This window comes from Danaus plexippus, chromosome 17 (genome assembly GCF_018135715.1).
Source record: "Danaus plexippus chromosome 17, MEX_DaPlex, whole genome shotgun sequence".
NCBI lineage: Eukaryota > Metazoa > Arthropoda > Insecta > Lepidoptera > Nymphalidae > Danaus > Danaus plexippus.
Window position 1 is genome coordinate 4704774 of NC_083548.1, and position 27317 is coordinate 4732090.

Sequence of the window (27317 nt, forward strand, 5' to 3'; positions counted from 1 at the left end):
TAATTTAAAAGAAGTCGCAACAAAACATTAATTCCATTTTTATTATACACAGAAGTGAATGGACTTTTTCTTTATAACTAAAACGGCTTGCTAGCATTAAATCTACGATTATTATCAACACTGCTATGTGATTATTAAGATTTATTTTAACATCTTTTAATACAAACATATTTATCATTTTGGTTTGGTTAATACATAATTTTTACATGACATTAAATCTGTATTTCTAATTAATTTATGTAACTTAAGATGTTTTTATAATTTATTAAAAGACGTTTACACAAAAAAAATGAACAGTTTGGATTTTTCTTATTCATTCTATAAAAATTCTTTCGTGTTAATCACAGGATGAATGTATTAATGACTTTGTTAGATCATGCTGACATTGATTGTTAGAAATTTGATCTTGATTCATTACAAACACGTAAAGAGGTGTTGTGATTGAACAAAATTCAATAATAATTTTATATCTGTATGGAAGTCTTAAAAACTGGTCATAGAAGGAGACTTTAAATAATCGGGTATGATAAAAATATTGTTTATAGACAATAGTTACGGAATTACAAACATCTGATCGTCTAGCACTTTCGTGATATTAGGATAATATCCCTTTACTATGGAATTTTGTTTTTTATCCAATTTATTTATAATTGATATCAATAAAGCCCGTTGTAGTTGAAGGAAGTTAATAAGCAAGATATATTAAAAAAAAATACTTTTTCCAAAGTATGTCATTTACAAATATGTAAACATAAAAAACGCGGCAGACAAATATTGAAGCTGTTCTTAAAGCATAGTCTATAAATTGTCTCTAATTAATTTGAAAAAAAAAACTATGTTGCAATAAATAAACGAAAGAAAAAAATAATACATCGCCTAAAAGCAATTTATAAAAGTATTACGTGAACAGGAGAGTCAAAAGAATTTCATTTAGCAGCCGTGAATACGACAGAAACAATAATTGATATTGAAGTTATGTATCGGGAAATGATGACGACAAAGAAAAAGGAAAAATATATTCATTTCATTTATATATAAAACTTTTAATGTTTGAATAAGTGATTGTATTTCAATATAAACAATAACTCGCCAATGGATGACATTAGAGATAGTTCGTAACTCATTGACACGTATCACGTAAACATTAAATATTACATAGTCTGACGAAACGAATAGTGAGTTTAATTATAGTCATTATAAATGAAAATGAATTATTTATTTGGTTAAAATCAAACTAATAAAATCCCTATAATAAAACCTGTGGATGTACATAAATTATGTGATATATGTATGTTCGGAGCATGATTACTTGCATAACATACATGACGTCACGTATGTTATGCAAGTTACGCATGATACGTACTTTTCTTGTGGTGAAGACATGATCCATGCAGGCGACACATGCTCGCCGTCTGCCCCATGCGGGCGCTACCGCCGCGTCATCGTTCCTTATCAATCACCGACACATTTGTAAATCACACAACACTTTCTGTTTGTTGATACATCGTTATGCCACCTGCTTTAAAAATCCCCCCTCAAATACCGTACTAACTGCTATTCACATACCTGTTGATTATCCCATTATTTCTAAATATGCACATAACAGATTTGTCACAACATAATCATTAAATTTATTTGACCATTCAGGTAATGTCAAGGGAAAAGATATAACCACAAGTTCTCGCCCAGACAATAATGGGCGTCTGCTTATGAGGATTTTAAACTCATCAGAATATTACCAAAGCATTTTGCCAAGTTTGAGAATAGAAAAAAAAATAATTTTTTAAATTCTTGTTTACTTAAATTTGTCGATTCAATGTGTAACTTCTCCAACTACCGCTTACAGAGTATTGCATATCTTCTAAATGTATGTATTGTCATAGTAATGTGATTAAAGCGAATAAACAATTATGAACCGTTTTTACAAATAATGTATTTCAACTAATAATTTTATAATATATATAAATATATAGAAAAACGACTGATGGTCAATTAACCGAATTTACAACTCACAAGAAACATTACAAATATGCATAAGTTTTTTTTTTTGCTAGTATGATAAAAAATCCGAAAGTAACGGAAATAAAATCCACTTTAGAAATAAATTTAAAGAAATTTAAACAGTAAGTAATTTTACTCATAATTCTAGAGAAATTTCAAATCTTATTTACATTGATTACGGACGAGTCGAGAGAACCTTAAAGGTCCCCATATCCTCATTTAAATGTGCCTCACCCTTTTGTGAGAACAATTATACATTTGATGATTTGGACGGAATAATAATGGATAGGGTATACGTTTAAACTTTTATGATACATATCATAAATACTATGAGTGAGAATTTATAAAAAATTTTGTTCATATAAAGAAAAAAACATGTGACGCGACGTGTTGTATATTACAAATCCAGTTTTGGTGAAACGTTATTATTAATCGATACATTATCAGCCGACAAAAGATAGTTGAATCTATCAGTTGTTTGTTATGATATAACGAATAAGAAAATATTTACACAAGACTTTTAACACTCGGCTCCTCAATGATACAACCATGAATAAAACAACATAATAAAACCAATTTACATAATGAATATTCATCATCAATAAAATTATTTATAAACATTAAAAATAAAAAACGTGCTCTATCAAATAAATGACAAGTTAAGTAAACACGAACAAGATAGATGGATCAAGAAGATGGTGCACATTAAACTTGCTACAATACAATGACAGCACAAAACAGAACGTCATTGATTAATAGTTTGTTCACGAGCTGGATATTATTTATGAATGGATGTAGTGGAACCAATAATGTTATACGAGGCAAACAACAAACTCGTTGCAAGGGTACGTGTCTCATGTATCGAATACGGAGGTAAGAATTCAAGGAATGTCACGTTAAATTATAATCATTACGTTAATATACTAGCAATTTCATGGATAGAAATTTAGTTTCGCTAGACATATGTGCTGTTATGATTCCTTAATTGAGAAGCTGCCTCGGCTGAAATTAAATTAATTGATCTTACACGTTGTTCAAATATGTCATGAAGGATGTATTGTTTGGAGAAACTAATAAAGTTCTAACGTTTATTTATATGAAGGTCAAATTGCTGGCATTGTAGTAAATATTTTTTGTAAAGGGTGTACGCAGACACGAGTTTCGAAATTTGAAATGTATTAGATGATAGCAATTAGTTATTTATCTCAGAATTTCTCCCAATATACACAAATTATTCAACCAGATCTCAAAGAATATTTATCATACACAAATTCACCCAGCTGGGGTCGAACCAGAGAATCGCATAATCGTAATAAGTAGAAATCTTTCTTTATGTATAGATTAAAATTGAGTTTATCTATCAACTTTGACTGAATATACATATGTTAGTATTGTAAATCTCTTTCAGGCGTACAACATTATAGTCGCAACGTCTTGTATATTTATCTTCATTTACAGACCAGGATAATAATTTTTCAAATTACTACCAAAATTAGGGTTCCCTCCACAACGCCGAGGGCATTCAGGACGACGCGTGGGCAAAACATTAAGCGTTATAAAACCAATTGTAATTAATGACCGCAAAGGTTAAAGAAGTTAGATCTACTAACGCATTGTTTTTATAAAATAACAAAAATGTATACTGATGTATATTTATACATATGTATTATGAATAAACTATTTGAACGATACGTCAGTGACCGAAACGTCAACATCATTAGGGTTGTTGACCGCTAAGTATTCTGTAAACTGTAACAGTAGGTATCTCGTTAACGTCTGAGCCAATATTTTTTATATTAAATGACAGGAAAACAATATGAATCACAATATAATAATACATATTCGTTCTACAGCAATCTGTGTCGTACTTCATATAAAATTACTGGAAAGGCTTTGGGTCGATGGAAGAGAAGCCATATAATAACTAAAGAGATAATGAGATTCCAGTGATTCTTACGTAACCATAATGCTGTTTTAATCTTCATTGTTATTCTAGAACATTCTCTAATTCAATAAACCATCGATCAAACCAATCACATTAGAGCGATGGAAGTCAGAGTTTGTAGTACAGAAGAGCAATTCTACTGAACCCGAAGCGTTGTTGGGACATTAATTTAGACGTGGTCATGATATAGTAATGTATATAATTGGAAATAAACATAATAATAGCGGTGCAATATGCTAAAAGGTCTTCAAGACGACAAGGCAAGGCAATCTGAGCCACCAGTCGCGAATACTAAACAATGTTAATGTATTCAATATTCATCCGGGAAAAATCATGCCCCACCCGATCAGGGTATACGCAAATTGAATAAAAATGTAACAGATTTTTTTTTTCTCAACAAATTATTATTGTTTGAAATAAAAATGAAGGTATACTTATGTTATATAATAATAAAATCGTTGTATGTTTTAAACCAACTCCATAAAACCTATTTCATTGAAAACTAGATAAAAGTAACATGGTAAAAATTGTTGAAATAACCCAATTCAAAATTGGAACACACATCAAAGGAAACATACATTATATCAGGTATTTATAAATTCAGCCTCTGGTTTTACGAGCATAAAAATTAAGCTTCTTGTTATCGAGGTGATCACGACTCACGTCATTATGGACTGTTCACATATAATATACATTTACCATGCTAATAATTTACCGCTATATGGGCTACTGCTTGGCGCCAGCAGCTATAAATTTTGCGTGACAAAGCATTAAAAACTCGTTAAAGTACTACATCTACATCTATGTTCCATCCTTTTTTAGTTATAGATGTATGTTTTACGCTTATATAAAGTGTATTTAAGGAATTGACATACAAAACATATTCACAACTAATGAAACGTTACAAAATATAGAAATATCGTTGGTATAAATATATCTATAGGTAAACAATTCTATTGAAGTGATATAATTATATTGATTTGAGAACTATTTACAAGCATTATAACGTAAATAGCTCGAAATATAACGGTTTCTATGGACATAAATATTCAAATATCAATAATTTATATTTAGAATATTCCGACACAGATCAATAAACGGTTCCATGGTAACATAAGCAGAAACTTCAATGGTTGAATGCTCCTATAGGGTTGGCTTAATGAACGCATATGGACATAGCTGTTACAGCAAAAGCGCAACAAGTGTGCTCACTCAACAAATCGGCCGACAAATCGACCGATTGATACTAACTAATCGTTTGGAGAGTAGAAAAAAGTCTGAGCTTACTTTGTTTACCGTTTGTTTATCGTATACTTATAAATTATGTATTTTTTTTCATACCTCAACTCAGAAAAAGGATCCAGAGTAAAGAAAATAATGTTCAATTTAGGTTTTTTTTTTGTTTTTAAGCCTGATTCTAATAATTGAGAAAGAAAAAACACTAAATATACCACGTATTTCTGTATCCTTATATTTATGCTCAGATATTGCGTATCCAAAAAACCTATAATATATATATATAAAATTTAGTTAAAGGACAATAATTCTTAGTGATACTACAACTAAGTGTTACCATACGTAAATAATTCTTATCGGCAACTGTCACCGGTAACATAAAAATAAGCTTCATATTCATTGTATATTTTTTTATTGGCGCCAACGGAAACAAGTGACATTATTTTATTATCGACATGCTATTAAAATTAATTATGTTATTACTCTTTGATTCCGGTGATGCAAACAACGATGTTACAAACGTTTTATTATTGTCATAGACTTTTTTTTTCTTTTTTGTAAAAAAATATTTATGGAACTCCAGAGATAAGTTTAACTTACGTTTGTTTACGTTCGCAATACATCCAGATGTTGGTTAAGATAAGGAAAAAGTTCTGGCCTTGAGATGTGCAGGCCGTTAAAAAAAAATTGATGTCATTGTCAATACAATTACAAAACAATGAACAATGGCCACCATGTTTAATTCACGCCAAATATGTTGGGCATAATAATTTGAAGTTGGAACATGTAGCGCTTATCAAATATGCGCATTTGTGTTTAACAATTTATGGAAGTTCCGTGATTTAATTTGTCAATATTATAATGATTTAGGTTCAACAGATTATGTAGTTATGTTTTTACATAGCATTAAATTTATATTCCAGTGAATAACTTAAATATGGATGCTTAAAACTTATATTTATTTCTTCAAAGACAAAGTACAAATCATTTTTAAAGTTATTTTACATGTACATAGCATTTGATTCCTAACACTAACAGTTTGATTACAATGTTTAATTGTAATTTATAAAAGCAACATCACACATCCCGATCAGTCGACTAACCGGTCGAACAACAAATCCAGGACAACAGTCAACAGAATGCTGTCGCAAGGTCGTGTACGTTCATCAACCGATCGTCTGAGAATTTCATGAAACATGCATTAAACATAGCAATACTTCAATTGATTTTTAATATTATATTTATAATACGCTTAGTTGTAAAATATTTTATTCCTTTGATGAATAATGAATAAAAAGACACAACAAACTTAGAGAATTAAATTAAATTAAAACATAAAGACATCAACCGATGGAAATGATAGACGAACTTTTAAAAACATTTATCTTTGAAGAACATAGAATAATAATTTTCATGACAGAATAAAAAACGAAGTAAAATTATAAACGGACATATACAATAAAATGTAACATAGTCAAAGACAACGAAAACCGCCACAACCAGACTTTAATATTAACAACCAAGACCTATTGACAACCTCAGAAATAAAAAAAAATTAAGTAAAACTTCTCGCTCTTTTTCTTATATCTAACTGTGATGTAGCAAAAACTACCTCATAGCTGATATTAGGGTCATATAAAACCTTATTCAAAAACTACAAGTAACTTCACACTCAAAATCATCATTTACAACTGTCTGTTGTAAATGATCTATATGATTAAAATCCTTCATTAAACTTCGTTTAATACTTTTTGCGTGACAGACCGACTCATACATCATTGCGCATGTAAATCTCACCATCCTTACGTACTTTCGCTTCTATAATATTAACAGGACTATTATTAGTCACGTCCTATATGTTTTGTCTTGATTTAATTTTAATAGCCTAATGGAAGTCTACCAGTTAGCTATTTGAGAGCACAACACAAGTAAGTAAGATTATAATTTAGTCAGATATTTCTATTGCTGAAAGAGATTACTTCGATATTTATTAAGACACTATTTATTATTTTGCGATATATCTTACATCTTTTACTTTATATAACGTGACAAAAACCGCAAGTTGTAAAACTGTAATGAGACGCTTGTTTTTCATCGTCATTTAAAAACCCCAAACTAAAAAAAAAACAGAAATAAAAAAATACTATACCAAAACATTTTCTAACGAGTGGGCAATTCATCAAGTACTTCCAGGGTGTATGCGGAGGTTGCTTTTTCTTCTTGCAACTCCTATGCGAGGGGTGATGGCACCTCTCAGGAGCCCTGCCGTGCTTCGTGAACATTCCGAATACCCCCTGACACTTCCATAGACTGTCACATCACTTGCACCAAACCGCACTATTCACAACGACTCACTACCACAAATCACAGGGAAATACCACTAAAAGGTCATCTGTAGCCATCACCCTCCCGGCCAAACATTACACGGGTACAGCGGACTTTAACTGCAAAGAAAAGAAAACAAAAAAATGTAGTAACACCCCACCCCAAACAAAACAAAAATAAAAGGGAAATTAGACTGGCCATAAAGTGGGACAGACATATTGAATAGTTCTTGTTAAGTGCTCCATAATCTAAGCTTCCGCTGGCGCTCGTCACGAAAGAGTGAAACAAAAAATACGTAGGCAACTTTTTGTGTTGTGCCGTTATGAGGCAAGAGTAGTACTATTTCAATGTTTGACCATTGTTTTAATAAAAAATGTAATAAGAGAACACTATCTATCTATACTTATGAATATTTTATATGGAAAGACATTTGAAAATTGAATATCCTTTTGAAAGTTTTTTCAGCATCAATGAGTCTAACACAAAATATAAATATCAAGCTTTTACATCAATTCTATACCTATATAATTGAAAATTATGTTTAAACCGCTTTGCGTTACAGAGCTCAGAAAGTGGCTTCGAATTTGATTACTGACACCAAAGGAAAAACAAAACCGTAACCAGTTCTGTTCACTTTTTTACTTTCGCGTAAAGAATAATTACACTGATGGCTAAAGTCAAATTTTATAAAAATGTTGAGCACAAAAAACAAGGGATATATATTTCAGTATTACAATTTATTTAAAATAACCTTTTGTTCTATTTGAAATTAGTTTTTATATAACTATCCACATCCCTATAAGTAACAAATTATAATAATAGTTGTAAAGCCTCTTTACTTCTGCTAAATCAACATACAAATAATACTAACGTATGCGGTATGGCTGTAATCATGCCACATACGAGTGGCGTGTCAGAAACGCTATTGGGGAAACAAGTAGTTTATAGCCGACTTGTTTGCATGCGGTCACAGACCGGCTGAGGAAGGTCAAGGTGCACACTCTGCATCAAACATAACACCTTACACAGACAAGGATTTATCATTGTTCCGACAGCTGGACATTAAACATTTATCTTATAGTATATTAAAAGGAAATCAATCCCTACAATAAATTGTATTTAAAACATACATATTCATCTGGTAAAACTTTTGACTTATGATTAATAGGTATTATACATCAAGTAATGGCTCGGAAAGCTATGATGTGAAAGTGAATGTCTATCGATTGACCTGTAAACTTATATATAAGTGCCACACCTTATAATGTTTGGAGTATCACAAGATAGGACTTTTCTACTATATTCAAAATGAACTGAATTCTTCTTAATGATAATGATGACACATCTATTGATTCTGTGTTTTTAACCTGTATACACAAATATACCTTTATGAAGTCGTCCGAACAGGATGATTCACGTTAGACCAAATACGGTATTCGTTCCAATGTACGAACCTCGGGCTTTTTTAAATCTATAAAGAAACCGGTCGCGAAATGTTAATTGTCATCCCATTTATTCCAGCTTCTGTTTTATGACATTTATTCAATTGCATATTAAACTAAAATTTTATTCAACAAAACATTAAGCTTCATATATTGGATTATTTATTGGGAAAAAATTCAATCCAACAAAAACTAGACGATAGACAATAACAGTCCTCGAGACAACAGATGTTGCGGCTTTGATATCTGAGCTCATAGCTTTTATAAATGTGACCGTTAGGGAGCTGGGCAGACGGAGGGTAGATGTTCATTCATCTGGAGAGTGACGTCACGCCCGGGGTCGCGCCCTCGCGCTTGGAAACAGTGTACAGACGACAAAATGCTTCGAACACGAATACAAATATCGCCATGATTACCACCGCTTCTATTAAAAATCTAATTTGAATAACCGTATTCAAAAAGTCTGAGGCGCAATAAAGCACGTAGAGAATTTTTACAACGCTAATGCATTTATAATGTTCTTCAAATGCATCTGCCGTCTCCGACGCTTCAGCCTCCTTCCCGCTCGGCGCAAAACTGAGAATTTCATTGAGAGTTTGCATATTTGATTTATACATATTAGTCTAGATAAAATTCTTTGGTATGTAATATTAATATGTACCATATTTGATTTCGAATACAACTGCAATAGTCCAATAAAACGTTTCGAAGCAACTTGAGCAAATAGGAATAAGGTATGAGTAAATTTTGTAACAATGTTTCAGTGAAGGCGTATCGATTGAATTAATGAGATGTGGGCGCACGTGGGGTCCGTGTGTTGAATGATGGACTCGATTACAAACGATCAAGTTATCGCTTTAAGAACGTTTTTATTACTCCTTTATCATATAGGAACAATAGATAAAACTTTGTAACGTTTTTTTATGTATTTATGATTTATTTTGTATAAATATGGATAGAGAATGTGCATCTTAATAATATTGAGTATTTAATCACTATTTCTAAGATGTAAAACCCGTGAAACAACAATAATTAACAATTGACAGTCAAAAAGAAAAAAGTAGTTGAGAACAACTTAAGTATCTATTATAACATTCGAATTTTCAAATAATACTGAAATGTTAGACACGTCATAACACATGCGATAACAGATTATTAGGTAGTTACGATGACGGAGGCTTGCCACGATAACGCGAGGTCAAACATCCAATAAAACAGTAAGCAATAATATCACTGTTTTATAAATATGATTGAGAATTGAGCGAGTTTCACGCTGTATTAAACTAATATAAACAGATTTTGAAATACTTAAGTTTCTCAAATTTTCCACTATTAGAATGTATTTATCAAATTGTGCGTTTGAAACGAAAATAACAATCATTGCTATTTCAGACGAAGTTCTACAAGAGGTGGTTCAACTTTAGAATTAATGCCGTCTGTTATTGTGTTTATAGAAAATTGTTCAGCGGTTTGTATCAAAATCGTTTCGTGATTCATACAATAATCAAGACAAGAAAATGTTATAACGTAGCCACTTATCGCACTATTGTTTAAAGAAAGTCTCTTGTGATATTTACAGTAGAATCTTAAGTTAAATATTTTTTATATATATCAATGATATGTAAATTTCCAAGTCAAAGTTACACTTAGAGCACGTGCTTAAGTGTGTATCAGTGTGAGTACACTGGTTGTGGTAATTGCGTATCTTAGTCGTAGAGGGCGGGGCGGCGCACGCGAACTGATAATAATTATTAGTCTAGGGCAATTAAAAGGCGCCAGATATACGCCATAGATGAGATAGCGGGACTGCGAGAGAACTGGCTTGTAACAAATTTATAACAGATTCGTATACAGATAATAAATTGAGTAATAACAATAAAATTTGATATCACTAACACGCTATAAGATATCTTCTTTAACGGACAATTAAATCATTTTCATGTATTCATATAAATGTATATGTAGGTATAGAGATATCGTCTCTAAGGATCTTGGATAAGCAATTTTGCAATTGAACAAGCGATCAGTTGAAACAATCACATGCATGAAATATATTCTTTAGTTAGTTCAACGCGTATGTGTGTACGTTAACACACATCACTTGTTGAACCCAGTGGAATAATTCTTACGTTTCAATGAGAACCTTGTGCTCTCGAATAAGTCATAACGTTATAAATGACTTTGTATATATTTTACATTTAAACTCTTTATAACATTCAGTAGACGTATTTAGACAAATATCTAGATAGAGGGTAAACAATTTTCTAGTTGTGGAAAATTTACTACGAGGCATTGTTAACGGTTAGACGCGATCGCGTGACGATCTGTGTAACTGCTTACGTTCATATAGCCAACATCACTGGGAACACAACATCATGTTTTCCGTGTTATAAACTAGAAATATACATGTAATAAATAACATGGGAAAGTTTACATTTTGTTATATAAACATAAATATTGATAACAACTCAATGTACTACGACACTCATTAGAAGATTTACGTCCCTTATCGTTCGATGATATTAAAGTACTTTAATGTAATTCTGTTTGTTTCTCGTAAGTCATATTTTTTGTCTTCTGGAATCTTTAACATTTTCGTTTTATAATCTGTATCTCTTTTTGGAGAAACCAAATGCAGCGAAATTGCTTTCCTTCTCAGACTTTGGACCATCAAAAATCGCTTAGGGAATATCAAACAGTAATCAATCGCATCGTTTACCTAACTGTAATATGAGTTTGCGTGATTTCTTTGAGGCCGAATTGTTTGGATCCTCAATGAGAGAAAATAATAACAGGCTATCTAATGCTTTTTGTTTATTCCATATTGTATTCTATTACAAAGAAAAATTGGCTCTAGAAACTTAACGCCGAAAAAATATTCAAATATTATTTCCTAAATATATTGCTTGTTGTCATGATTTATTAAATATAGTATAAACTTCTGATTGTCATAAAGCTGAAACTTAAACGTGTTGTGAAGATGTATCTTAGCCTCAAATGAGGTCGTCGGGATGTATAAACGCCTATCTTAGCTTCATATCTAAAACTTTCCCATATAGACATATTTGTTTCGAATTCCTTTCTATACATGGGACGGATGCCAATATCAATACACTACATCGATAATTCTAGAGTGCACTTAAAGTACATCGTTAGAAAATTTCAATTTATTAACAAGAACTTGCCCATTTGATATCTCATATTAATAATATTTTTGTTGTAAATGTTCTTTGAATTCTCTCTCATATTAAATCACCTGTAGAAATATTTCGAACAATTTTTTTCTCAATGAATACAGATGATTACATTAATTTCATGGATTTTGGCTGAATGCCGCGACAATATGCTTGATTAGACATTTACGTTTCGGCTCTCATTACGCCATATTGACAAGTAAAGGCCAATTTGTTGAATAAATGGCACTTCTAGGGAGATGTTTTAAAAAATGTTAAAAGTTCTTCAATCATAATAGTAATTTTTTTAATCAGCACAATATTAAACTATTAAATTCGAATATAAATTTTAATTTAATTGTGGTTAGAAAAAAAAAATATTTAAAAATATCATTATTTTAAGATTCATTAAAACTTTTTTTTGTTATTGTATTTTTTTTTAATTGTATTTTTTTTTCAAAAATTTCGTATTTTTTATTTATATTTCTATAAATGTGCACTAAATTACTTTTAATGATAATTCATTCATACAAAACGCTATATATATTATAAGTCATATCTTGACCAAGTTGACCTCGGAGATAGTCTCAGCTACTGCTGTAAATGCGGTTTACAATACTGTCACATATGCACAACAGTTTGATACATATAAATCTATTTCTTCATATAAAAACAAAAAGAAATACTATTCTAGCAATGGTTAATTCTATGGTGGCCAGGTAAGAAGCGGTTCTTACAACAAAACATACAAAATAGTATGTTTGGTTTACATGGTTGCTATCATCAATGTATTTATGCAAGTTGTATAAAACCTAATTGACTTTGAGTATTAGTATTATGTTGTTTATAGTTCAAGATATGATAAAACATTTGTGACCTTTTCGACCTTCTTAGCTAGTTATCTCAGCCATCAAACATTCTACTGTAATGCGTAGTGAGTTGGGATATTTTTGTTATTATTGAGAAAATAGCGTAAGATGTTAGTTCAAATAACTAGCTTGTTTGGTTCAGCAACAAAAATCAATTTCGCCGAGTTTACTTAGGACGGTTCTTAGGTCCTTTAATAAAACATCACTCACATCTTCTTCTACATCACATTTTAAAGCATCAAATTATTACTAAGATTATATTCAAAACATAAATCGATTACCTAAATTCAAAATATTTTTATTTCAATAGATTTTTAAATAAAAGCATGAGCAATTATTATTATTACATTGTCAAAGACTTTATGCTTAAATTTAATTCATGTAATATTTTTTACAATAACTACTTACACAATAGCTCACAGTGAAGCATACGTAGGTACTTACATTCATTTGTACACCAACTAATATAACTAACTACAAACGCCATCGTAACGTAATATAATGTTATCTCTCTCATATGCAATCATCGATATAATATCCAAATCTGTAATACCCTGCTAATTTATTTTCATACACAGGGTGAAATATTGGGATGATCAACAGGTTTTCTGACTGATACGTTTGCAAGTTCATACAGACATAACAGCTTACTAGTATCGAGGTCATACTTACAGATAACGAGTCACGGATTGCACAGATGAATTTAACACCACAAATATTATCCGTCAACAAAAACACAAGAGATGTGATGCAGCCGCTGCACACAGCGGCCGTTAACCCTGCTGGCGGGCTGCGTTTCGAAAACTTCGCAGTGAAGCGTTTAGTGAATATTCAAAAATAGACCGACGTAGTGTAAAAACAGCACTACAATATACGGAAAACGTTCAAGAACCGACAACTTTGAACTGTTACAGCAGCAATATGTGCACAGAAGAATAATCCCTTCCGAAAATGCCTTAAAAAGTTTCCAGCAGACAAAGTTGTGATCGAGATGCAGGGCTCTACGCGACAAGAACGCGGCAACCCCGCAACGGTTCGAACTCAACTGGCGCCTCCGACCGCTCCGCACCTCGCGTCACCGAGGAACACCCACACAGACTCGTTGCTGCACACACTCACACCACGCACACACATACCCATGCTTCCCTTCCACTATACACACAAGCACAAACCAAAACTGATAAACAACTTAAAAACACAACACCACATGCAACCGCACTTATAAACATATCTCGCTTACCTACTGTCGAAACGAGACTGTTCCAGTCCGACACACTTCATATCAGCTGTTGTTATCAATAGCATTGTAATAAAATAAGGGAAGTAACATGTCAATGTAGCATGTGCAGATGATACCTTCACTTAAATTCATTTCTGCGAATCATTTCCTGGATAAATGTTTATGATAGTGAACTATGCCAATATCGTCCAGGGTTTATAAACACGCTGAGTTTTAATTAGTATTGAAACATAGTTGCACTAGTAACTTAAACGTTACAAACTGATAAAAATTAAACTCATAGAAATATTTGATATTATAGAACAAATTAATACGTACGAAGTACGAACTATAATAAAAATAAAATATGTAACAATAAAGAAATTTTACTCACTTGTATGGAATCCATCAAATTTTCTTACTGGGTGGAAATTACCTGAAATGAAAAACACTATCGAAAAATGTATATTGTAAAATTACAAAAAATATGAATACTTTTAATAGAAAAGTCTTAAACTATAATCAGTCTTCAGTTTAAAAACTATACCAAAAAACATGATACATAATAGATGCAAAAAATCCTTTTTTACATATAAAGAGTCGAATTTTAATTTAAAATCACAACTTATAATATGAAGCGAATTAGACAAGCGTGTATTATTAGTATTGTTTTCATGCATAAAATATTTTTTAAAGCTTCCTGTATTAACAGGTAAATCCATTTTATGAGGAAGTCATACAACATAGAAACTAATAACAGAGTACAATATTCCAAACTACATAACTTATGACCAACGGTTTCTCTGGTTCTGGAATTTATTATGGCGATATAAAACGGCTGCTGCTTCTTCAAGCTGGAATCCCCAGAAAATTTACAGTATATAGTCAATTTAAATATGACTTTTTCCGCTTACGGGATAGTAAAATGTAACCTTCTACACAATCACTATCACTGTCAACTTTAAGGAGAAAAACGAAAGGTTTTAATCAGAAGAACAGATGTTTTGGAGAAAGCTAAAAATTTATTTCTTAGTTCGAGTATTTGGATGGAACCTAGCCCTAAAACCCAGTAAAATTTCGGGTACATATAAATTTACACGTGTGTCAAAAAGTTCTCAGAATAAAGGGTTAGAAGAACGGGACTGGACTACTTTTTTTTATTTATGCATTTTCAATATCAATCAATTAGTTTATTAAATTAAAATACTTTTAAATTAATAATACTTAATCAATTCCAAAAGCTGAAATATTTATAAATATTTAACCCGCATATGTAGGAATCAAAATTTTCTTCCAAATAAATTTTTAAATTTTGTCAAGTCCGTCTGAATGTTTGACTAAATTCAGTTATGAATTCAAATATACCTATGATCATTCCTTTTTAAATTAATTTTATTGACTAAATTATTTATTGACTAAATTAATTTTATTCTAAGGAGATCGGTTACGTAAACGATAAAAAAAAATCACCGATGCCTTGATGCCTTGACAACACCATCAAAATAATTACGGTTTAACAGATCATCAGCTTCCAAAACTTTAATTTCTTTAATCGGTAATACAATTTTTTTAACGATATGTTATAATTTAAACTTAAAATGAAATTACGAGTTATTTGCAGGTCAAAATATTAATGTATAAAAAAATACAAACAGAACACAGTGATCACAATTTTTATTAAACTTCTATTGATAAATAAATTGTTTTCGCTTGATATGGAACATGAAATAAAACCTAAATTGAGGTCATACTGCAACGTGTAATTTAACATTTTAGTAATATTCTACCGCATCAGAGGTCAAGCCAAAAACATTAAACTAACTTTATGGCTGGGAATAGTAAAGCCTCTATATCATACACGTATTGCCCCCTGCCAACTTTAACCAACATGCCAACAAAAATAATGTTAATAAAGATTTTGTAAAATAAATCACAGCGAAAACTTTATTGTAATATTTTACAAGTATCGTGTTATATCACCAAAATTAACAATTTATATTCGCTGTATAGCAAAATATCTTGACAGGGATTTAATATCTGCTAATTAGACTTTTTGGATGACAGATTTAATATGATACGAAATAAATATTGTCTGTCAGTAAGCTCAGTTTACAAGACACTAGCAGGAGTTGGTTTAATAAATAATGAGTCTAAAACAAAGTATTGTCGTTTGTTTCTGAGAAGGAAACGTCTTTGTTACTGCTTTAAATGAATTATCCAAGACGGCTTCCTAATTACAATTGGAGTTGCTGGAAACCTTTATTTCTTAAGTCCCTAAGCGCTTTGACACATGTAAATATTTAATAAGTAAATCGTAGCCTACCTAAATTAGATATTTCACCAGCAGTAGTTTATTTAGTACTATACAAATCAACATCAGTTTTTAAAACCTTTAATATAAAATTTCTATGAAATGGTCTCTTCATATTTCTTATATATTCGAAATGAACAGACTAAAGTGGCACATATAACGAACGTGAGATTTTGTAAAGAGATTTTTCTGTGACGCGAAGTTATCTCTTGAATGTGCGGTAAAAAAAACAGGCTGGAAAAATACGGTTTTATTATAAGCTACGTTGACATGGAGCTTTCCTCTCTTTATTTTGTACAAAATAGTTAGGTCTTAATATACTTGAAAAATATTATTTTGAATTCTTAAAGGCAAAAATTACGTTTAACCGTATGTAAATATCCCTAAGAAAGTAAGAGGCATGAGAGGCGAGTTTTGCAAATTCACAATTTGTTGTCTGGCGGTTCTAAGTTGCTTTAAGTTAGATAATCAATGCACTAAATGTTTATTTTTTTATTATTATGCATAGAAAAATATAATAGATCCTACATATGCAGCCAGAAAGGGAAACTGAAAGTTGAAGATTTTGGATTGCAATAGTTGGTATCAGTGCATAACATGAAATAACCTAGTTTTGATATAGTCATTTTATACGACGTAAATCCGATAGAATTATGAATACTTTGCTAGATACGGCAGTCGTAAAAAGTAGCATATGTGCCCTTAAATTTACTTTAGTAATCCGGAAGCGAAATTTTCCATGGCAGCGGACTGTTTGGAATAAACTCTTTGAATTTGTTCATTCACGTTTGTATTTTTGGCCTAGTATCAGAATTCATATTATCGTTGGGGACTGGGTTAGCGAACTCGATTTCAGAAACAAACACCTAATCGATACCGCTTTAGACTTATTGCATGGATCATATGGCGATATAAAGCTTGATTTATTAATTAAGACAGTAATAAACATGCTACCTTATTATTAATAATACTATTTTAGAAACAATAATGTATATTGTTAACCTTGCAATAGACGTTGTGAGTGGATTTTGCCACATATAATAGTGTAGTATTCGATTGGGAGCACTATTGTTTATCCTGAAAATATAAATTTCTCTCGTGGGATAAATACATTTGTACTCAAATGCCATACATGCCAAGCCAAGACTATAATTAATTTAGAATGGCATGTCCCGATGTTATTCCATACATATATCTGTCTTTAGCTATAAGATAACAAAAAATATTAACTTCATAGTTATAAATTTATTTTGAAATAACATTTTTGATGTTGATTGTAGAGGTATATTTTGCTTTGAAAATTTTTAGTATATTCTTACTTTCCAAACAAATTAAACGACGAGTACTAATGATGTCGAGTTTAAAATTTTCTACAGTAGCTTTAAAGATTAAGCTTTTAATAATAATAGCAAAAATGCATACATTAATATGAATTTATACGTATAAATATTATAAATAGTTAGGGTCGTTTTCAAGATATTTTACCAAATTAACTAATTAATATGTCGTTTATAAAAAAAAAAAAAAATATATACGTATAAAATATTTTCTAACCTGAGAAATATACGCTTAATAATACAAGCATATAACATCGGTGAAAGAATATTATCAGTTAAAAATACCATCAAAAATATTAATTCATATTTATATATACTTCGATTGTACCACAAATAATGGAAAAATATTTCTTTATTTCCCTCTTAAACACAAGACATAAAGCCAGGACAGACAGTTAGTTTAATAAAAGAACTTCAAAACAAACATCGGTCATACGAACTGTTCAGGATATGTATAGGATATTAAATATAAGAATTATTAATTTAAAATCTTAAATTTAGTACCAATAACAATTGTGGGAACAAATTTGATAGTAACATTATACAGTAGCTTGATGAATTAACACTTTAATATAGCTAAATATATCGTATGTCATACTTTTTTAATGTTCTCAAAATTCTATGTGATTCAGGGGTTAAAATTAGAATATAGTACCGTACGCCATTTTATTCAAAATCCTATTACTCCTCGGTAACTCGGTCGGTCCTTTCAAATGAAAATGTAACCGACATTTCCTTCTACCTTTTAAAATGTTTTTTGCAAAAAAATAATTTAAAAGCTATTTTATTCGCATATAAGCAATGTTACAATCTATTGATTGAATTTTAGTAAACAACACAGCTAGGCATTACATATAAAATTCTATGCTCCTACGTCATACAATAAAAATTATAACAACAATATTACGTCACCTTTCTATTAGTTATTATAGGAAAGGCTAATTTTATATAGGAATTATTCGCTGCGTTAGCTTATTTAAAGACGTCACGTGGAATTATACCGTTAACCGTAGCACTCTCGTGACGCTATCACGGAAATATAAGAAAATAAAAAAAATATATTGTTATTAACATAGTCAGATTTATATAAAAATACATTTAACGTGCATTTTTATTAGAAACGACGATATAAAAAATATATATTATAAATTTACACATATGAATATTAATAAAAATTTCTTTTATTTATATGCCAATCGATGGATATCTAAAGATAATTTAACTTAAAATGTTCATTCTATCTATTCTGTTAATAATTTAAAACTCATAATTTTATTAAGTGACAACGTAGCTAGCTAGTAGTAGGGTATTATCTGTGACGTAGGTTTTTCTAATTTTATAACTACTATCCATTTAAGTCTACGGAAATAAGATTTGCACACGGGTTCTCATTGAGAATGTTGTGAATCAGATTTACTATCACGCGAGACTTTAATAATTTTCCGTCGAAAAGCTGTTCATTGGGAAATAATTCAGATTATTTCATTTCCTTCAATATTTGTGTTTGTCATCCATTTTATGTTTATTATATATATTTTAGTAATATAATGGAATTATCACTACGTATATTTGAATGATTTATGAATGAGTATTATATAATATTATTTTTTTAATTCACAAGATATATAATAATAACCATAAAATATTTCTATTCACTGATGAAACCTTCACCAAAAATATTAACAAAATGAAAATAAATTAAGGATTCCAAAGGTTTTTCAATTGCTCCTACTTGTACAAATGATGCTAAAAGTTACAAATATATATATAAATATTTGTAACTTATATAAGTGTGTGTGTGTGTGTGTGTTTGTGTGTGCGCGCGTATACAGTGTAACAACGAAAAGTATATTGATGGTATTATTCACTACAGAAAACATTTCAGTCCAACAAGTGAAGTCAACAAAAATTCCCCATCCATCAAACTTATCGTTCGGGACTTCCCATACTAGATATTCACAAACATACGTACATATATAACTACATCTTGTTAGATATCGTGCTCTATCTCGTTCAGTCATCTACATATAGACTAGCTTACCTATTTAGTTTTATGACTCATAGTATTATGTATACAATATTTATGATAAACTTGGCGTAAGTTTCTATTCATAATTTCGTTTAAATTTAGAGTATTATTTACAACGAATCGATTTTATCAGGAACATAATTTTTCAGTAAGTTTGAAGTTCCAGTGACTAAGTTGTAGTCGATAAGTTTTAAAAGTTCCCTGGTGTATGGAAAACATCACAGTGAAAGATTTCTAAAGGCAATTAAAACAAAATTACACATATAAAGTGAAAATATTGAAATTTTGGCTTAAAAAATATACAATATTTAATCGTTCGATTTTTTCGTGTTTCGTAACATTTATTCACGTATCTATTGTTGTTATGATTTTAACCAATATTATTTTTCAAAAAAAAATTTTTGGTATAAAATATTTTTCATCTAAATTCCAGAATGATCATGAGCGAAAATTATTAAGACCCTAAACTCTCAAACTATAAGGAAACTTGACAAACTTACTTACGTTATTAAAACTTCGCCGTGTCTAACACATGGGTTTCGAAAATTGGCGTCGTTTATAGAATTGGGAAAAAATATTCGGTTCTATATCACATTATTTTGACAAACATTTATTACATGTCTGAAATTTTATGTCTAATTTTCACGTCAGAAAAGAGATTTATATCTTAAAGCGCAAGGAGTATGGCTTTGAATATTAATATATAAAGAAATTGGTATTGCAATACGCATACACAATAAGTAGATCTATAATAATGTTTTTTTTAAAGATAAAATTATAAATATCAGAGGGTAATGAGACCTATCTTGAATTATTGTGAGCTTAGATTCTAAACAAGCCGACCCGGTCTATAAACCGAGTATTATATTACAAACGAACAATTAAACAAGATGTCTCTTTAATTATAGTGTCACAAACTCTTAGTGGGTAATTCATGCTATCTTGACACATTGAGACGCCTTGCGACTTGAGGTATTACGAAATTTGGCTAAATTGTATAAGATAGGATTAATGTTTTGACATAAGTTTATATTACAAAAAATCATTAGTAACAGACCAAATTAAACATTCATAACAATTTTATTTGTAGATAAACATTTTAATGGTAGACATAAAATTCATTTTGTATTTAGAATGAAAGATAATGAATATTTAATTAAAGCTGTTCCACAAATACCAAAAACAATTCAATGTGATTAATAAACTTTCTTATCATCAATTAAAGTCTCGTCCCTAGATGGAACAATAGCACAAGCCAGAAACCTTTTTCTTTAAAAGCCCAAACAACCGAGCTTTTTACTATCGGCAAACATTAAGGCCTGTTATTTTCAAAAACAAATGACGCTATATAAAACATCACGCAACGGAAAACTACAATACATTTTCAAGGGAAACTAAAGCAATTAGCTAAACCATCTGTCACTGTCATTTACGAATATAGGTCTGATATGGCTTAATGTAACAAATTAACAACACCCATTTTACTCGGTAGAATAATAATATAGAAACGGGAATATATTAATCAGAAAACATTAAAATTACGCCATTAAATGTGCTAATAGTCATAAAAGTACCTTAACTATACGGTGTCGAATTTAATATATTATGATAACAGCCTAACCATTCTATGCATCGTTAAAATTTTCTTGTGAAAGCGTATTTTAGGATTATAATATTCCTTTAAACCGAGACTTAATTTAACTTGGAGATGGAAATAGTATTTCCAAGAAGTATAACCTACGCCCCAGTTTGTCATAAAGATCACTCACTATTATTTATATCTAATAAAACCTTTATCGGCTGTTGGACGCATTCGATTTTATTTTATATTACGTAAAACCTTTTTAATAACCATCATTACGTCTTCACTGAATGAATTCGTTTTGTGTAACGCAGAAAAATCATCAAAATCATCAAAAGCTGAAAAGTCATCAAAAAAGTTACTATCGGTTAGAAATAATTCAAATCTCATGACAGACTTAAAACTGTGTATTAACGTTCATTGCCATTGTCCATTTAGTAACAAAAGTTCCAGTCTTAGCCATAGATGTGATTTAGTATTCTCTAGACAATCCTCTGAGAGACTTATGCGAACGAAATATTCAAATATTATTAGGAGTCACGCACAAACAATCCCGCGTATCAGTTCATAATAAGTCACAACTCACACGAGTACTTGACTAGATGCCGTTGACTAGAAGTCGAGGTACTTGACTAGATGCCGTAAGTTAAAACATAAAAGATATTTAAATGAAGATTTTTATGTACTTGTGAGGATTGACTTAACCAAGATTAGTTTCGAGAATTTTATACAAGTATTTATATCAAGTTTAAGATTAAATATTTCTTTCTATTTCGCTTTAGTTTTACATATCTTTTTTTTGTATTTTAAAGCTAAACATGAGACTGTCGTATTAGTAATTGTGTTAGCGTCAGCGATATGAGTTAATATAGTGATGGTAGTGTGTATTTACCTGGTTTTCTTCTGACCCGCCATTGCACCGGCGGCGGCGCCGGGCTGCCTGGGCCCGACGAGGCCAGCTTGAAGCCTTCAATACACCTGAAGAGCAAATTTTAGAACATAAACCATAGGCAATAGCAATAAATGTCAAAATTAACTTAATTAGCGCCCTTAGACTTAGATTTTTATGATAAGAAAACCTAGTTAATATTCGAAGACTGTCATGGCTTAGTCTATGTATGCAGACTAACCTTATATGATTATAATAAATACATTTTATTCAAGGATTAATTTTTTCTTCCATTATAACCTCCTTCCACTTTTTTACTTGCGTTAAGAAATTGGATATTAATTACACTTGTGCCACTTGAATACATATAATATGTTAAAGATTCATTAAGAACAGAAATTATCGGTGATAATTCGACTTCTTTCATCGTATTTGTCAATAAATTGTAGCGAAAATACAACAGGTTACATTTTCGAAGAGTTGATTTAAAGAGACATCTATTGAAAGTATGAGATACTAATTGTATTGCCACGAAGGATTATTGAAGTGACTCTGACGTAACAATGGTCATTGCAGGCGCCGCTAGATGGCGTAAACTTAAATACTTATCATTATTTCTAAATATAACACACTATTGCAAAAATTTACCGTGTCTATAATTGCCATTTTGAAACACAAACATACGAAAAGAAATATCTATACAAAAACGAAAAAGGTGAAGCTCGTTTTATAAAAGATTTATTATTTTAGGTGTGCATTTTAGATGTTTAGCAATGACCAATTCGCGAAATACCAGATGTATAATGACAGCTTTGCAACTATATTTACAAATTTCGATATAATACCGGTTTGAAACGCTTGTCCTTCGGTTTGACTTTGTAAAAAATTTATAAGAAACTGTTTATTTGACGACCTGTACACAATAAATATAATTGAACTGTCTATAATTTCACAAATACAATATTTTTCTATCGTATGACTATATGATGCTGATATTTATGTACCATTATTTTTTGTCTATTTATCTGTCTTGTCCGCTTCTTCACAATAAATTTTGAAACAGCTGATCAGAATTAACTCAAATCAGATTATAAAAGATAACGTCAAAACATTTCTTATCTAGTAATGTGTGACTCGTGTACTCGTTGATATTAAATAACTAGTTTAAATCTCATACCTATATTCTGAAAATAAAGTAAGTACCCAAGGGAAATACAATATAGATTTCACCATAACTGCCTTCATACAAAGAAAACCATCGCAAAAGTGCTTCTAAATGTGATGAAAAAAGTTATGAAACATCAAGATGTGAGTCAACCGGGAAATACATCAAAATTGATTCCGAACTAGTCAGTGGCAATCAAAGAATTTGTTCGTTTAATGAGATCTAAGACTTTCGCGAATATTCATTTAAATGAAACTAACATTTTCACGGGCAAACGAGATGTGATCACGGTTAATGCAAAGTAACCGAAACATCGGGAATGTGTTGTGTTAAATAATAAAATACGCATAGTAATCCGAAAAATATTAGTTTCATTTTAATTTGTTCGTTCATTCGTTGGCAGTGAGTAATATAACAAAAAGCTTATTTTTTCAACGTGACATGCAATTACGTTACGGCTTTGTAGCTCCTATCTTATCCATGTCATTTGGGGGAAGCATGTTTTAGACCACCATCGAGATAACGTTCTCTGGAATCGGACTGGGGGATTAACTTCCATTGTGGATATTCCATACTGTATTTAAACTAGAACGTAACCTTATTATTGTAAGTCATCCCACTAATCTAACTTGTGGTATGCATGTAAAAGTATGTATGTATATAGAATTTTACAAGTCGTTAACTCAAAGCTACAGAACAAACATATGAAAAGGTCCATAGTCCATACACATCGATATGTATGCGTAGACATGAAAATGTTCCTCAAAACAGTACTTTATTATACTGGTAATAAAATAATTAAAATCTTATTATATAATATGGCTTCATAAACATATTTAATCAATTTATGTTATTAGAATGTCATAAGTGTTTGATAATAAAATATTTCCATTAAAAAGAAACCTTGAAGATTAAATGAATTCGCAAATAAGAAAACGGGTTCAAGATTATACAATAACTCTCATGTTTTTTCTTAAGACGAATCTGATTGCGTCGGATTTTACATTTAGCTAAACAAAGATAAGATAATTTATGTGTCAATTACTACGGGTTTAAGGTAATTCTATGCTTAACGACTTCCTTGATACATTGCTATTTAAATTATACTTAAACCTGTATTATAATTCGCAAAATAAATGAAATTTAGAACTGTTTAAAGCACGAGTGGCGACAGAGTGTTTGATGGGTTATACACAAACAATACATAGTCATTAATTCTCGTATCGATTTATAGGACCAATAAATCTATATAGAAATGTATTCAATATTTTTTCATTGAACAGAAACGAATATAAAAAAAATATCATTGAATGCAATACTTCAAAAAGATACATTAATTTAAAATAGTTTCTAAAACCGACGAGAAACATCATTTTGAATTAAAATCTGTAATAAATATATGACAAACATAATGTATTATATAATTAATTACACATTAATTTTGAACAGCGATTTCCAGTACGCCATTTCCAAGAGATCGTTAATTTGGCCTGGATTCGCTTCAGCAATCCCTTTACTATTTCCGTCTATACACCAGTACCCCGAACAAGGCCATGCAACTGACGTAGTTGTATTAACAGATTGAAATTTTAAGTAGTCTTACGCGAGTAATATTTTCTGTCATACACGGTATACCCATTAGTGGTTGACATTTCTGGTCGGATAACCGAATACATATATTAGGCAATTATTCGGATGTTGGATGATGATGATGATGGATATCCTCTTCTATAATCTAAATACTTAAAAATTTTACTTAGTAACTCGAATAACATTTATTTCATTTTCATTTACACAAATTTGATTAAGAGGTTACATTTATTCTATGCAAGTTTCAAAGGAGAAAAGGCCAACTTTAAAAAATATATATTCCTTTAATTGCAAGTGGATATATATATATGAATAATGACTAGTCCGCTATCTTATGTTTACTGCCAAGTTGGATTTAGAATGACATCACCACGCATTGTTATCCAAAAGTGTAAGCAACATTTCACAGGGATCGTTTAAAGATATCTGCTTCAAAATCATGTTTCAAGATCTCACGTGTAAAAACATACATTCAAGGTAGATAAAACCTAGATCCAAATATTATTAGATATGTGGCCGAATATTATAAAAGCAAGTAATACGCTGAATACTGAATAATAACCGAATATTCACTGCAAACTTATTTAAAGTTCAGACAGTTGAAAGTAGTCTTTATTTATATATTATCTGTAACAGGCAACTTTTAAAAACTTACGTGAATTAAATTTTTGGTAATCAAATAGCCTTTATCAAAAGTTTACAGAAAATTAATATAAATATTTCACAGTTAATTAATTAGTTAGTTAATTCACAGTTAAAATTCATATGGCAATAGAAACTTAATACATGTTGTAAAATGTTATCGGACCCGTCCGACTAATAACGTTTAGTGTGACGAAATCAAATATAAAAGTAACCTTGGTTACTCGGCATCATCAAATTATTTACTGGCTGGTTTAAGGTTTTTAATACATAAAACTGTGTCTATAAAACTATATCTATGTAAAATCTCAAATGTTCAGTCGTAAGAAACTCATACAATGAATATTGTATTTGGAGTTAAGACTTATTTTAGGAAAATTAGTTTTTAAGTAACTAACAACCTTTGTAAATTAATGAATCATCAATTTAACAACCAAAGCTAAAAAGCAAAAATTCACAATCTTAAAACAACAGCTATTGATACAAAGAAGAAGCACAAACTTAAGAAAAGATAGTTATATCAGGTATCTGCCGATTTAAACAATATTGCTTGAATAACGTGCTTAAACTTCCAAGAACATTTATTAGTTTTAAGTCGTTGTCATAGTAATTTTTGAGCAACGGAAAATTTCATTGAAACGTAAAAACGTTCAATATCCGAATCGGTAGAGCGAATTTAATCACCACAAGGCCGGCTGCGCACGATCGTTGGTCGTAAACAATAGCAAATGCCAAAATAAAACGACCACATCAAGGTAAATGTTGTATAACGATGCAAACAATAACATGGGACCATAAGATTTTTACGAGCGGTCCTCAAATTACAATTTCGCAGCCGGCATATAAATAACAGCTTTCTCAAGTGCCTCACAAAATAAAGAAGTCACCATCTTACGTAAGCTGATAAGAATTCTAAAATTATGAATATAATGTTTTTAATCACCATCATCAACATCACACAGTAAACACCATCAATCATTTTTAATTAGTAATATAGTCTACTAAATACCTTCGGTCATGTTTACGATAATTAAAGGAGGAATTGTTGTAATACACGTACTGCATTTGGCATCCTTAAAGCAAACACCTACGATTTCCAGGTAAACTGTTAATTAACGTTGGTTCCGGACAGGCCGAAGTCTTTTCTTAGGTTGTAGAGACATTTAGCTGTTATACATCATACATGTTATAAGAATCTATTCTTAGTGAGTTGTTATTGACCTTGAAGGCATGGTCTTTGGAAATGTTGGATCCCCAATGAACCGTCAGCTTTCGCAATTCAGAAATATGTTTAGTCTGGACACCGACGCACAAATATCCTCTGAGATTTTATATTGTTTCTCATACGTATCCATAATTATAGTCCATCTAGTTCTATTTAATAAAGGCATTTGGAGATCAATATTACTTTTACCAACTTCACTCACTACTGATTTACCGATATTAAATCAGTTTGATCAAACAAAAATTCGAGTCGCGTTAGGGATGCCAAAGATTTTACGTTTTCCGGGCGTGCATAGAATCGCATCTCGTTTGCCTTTGTTCAAACAACTGAGACGTTG

General features: G+C 30.6%; 1 protein-coding gene across 10 annotated transcripts in view; it reads right to left on the reverse strand.

Moving 5' to 3' along the window:
• Positions 1–27317, reverse strand: part of LOC116771063 (dual 3',5'-cyclic-AMP and -GMP phosphodiesterase 11) — a 102931-nt gene that overhangs the window by 57673 nt on the left and 17941 nt on the right. Inside the window, exons 2-4 of one of the 10 annotated variants that reach the window (XM_061523287.1) lie at positions 22362–22447; positions 14605–14646; positions 7332–7626 (exon numbers count right to left, since the gene is read on the reverse strand). In XM_061523287.1, the coding sequence (XP_061379271.1) occupies positions 7332–7464 (133 nt within the window). In that variant the 5' untranslated portion in view covers positions 7465–7626; positions 14605–14646; positions 22362–22447. Of the gene's footprint in view, positions 1–1363; positions 1567–7331; positions 7627–13663; positions 14036–14604; positions 14662–20391; positions 20454–22361; positions 22448–27317 lie in introns of those variants that run through there. The other 9 variants (XM_061523286.1, XM_061523293.1, XM_061523292.1 and 6 more) reach the window with 9 other exon arrangements.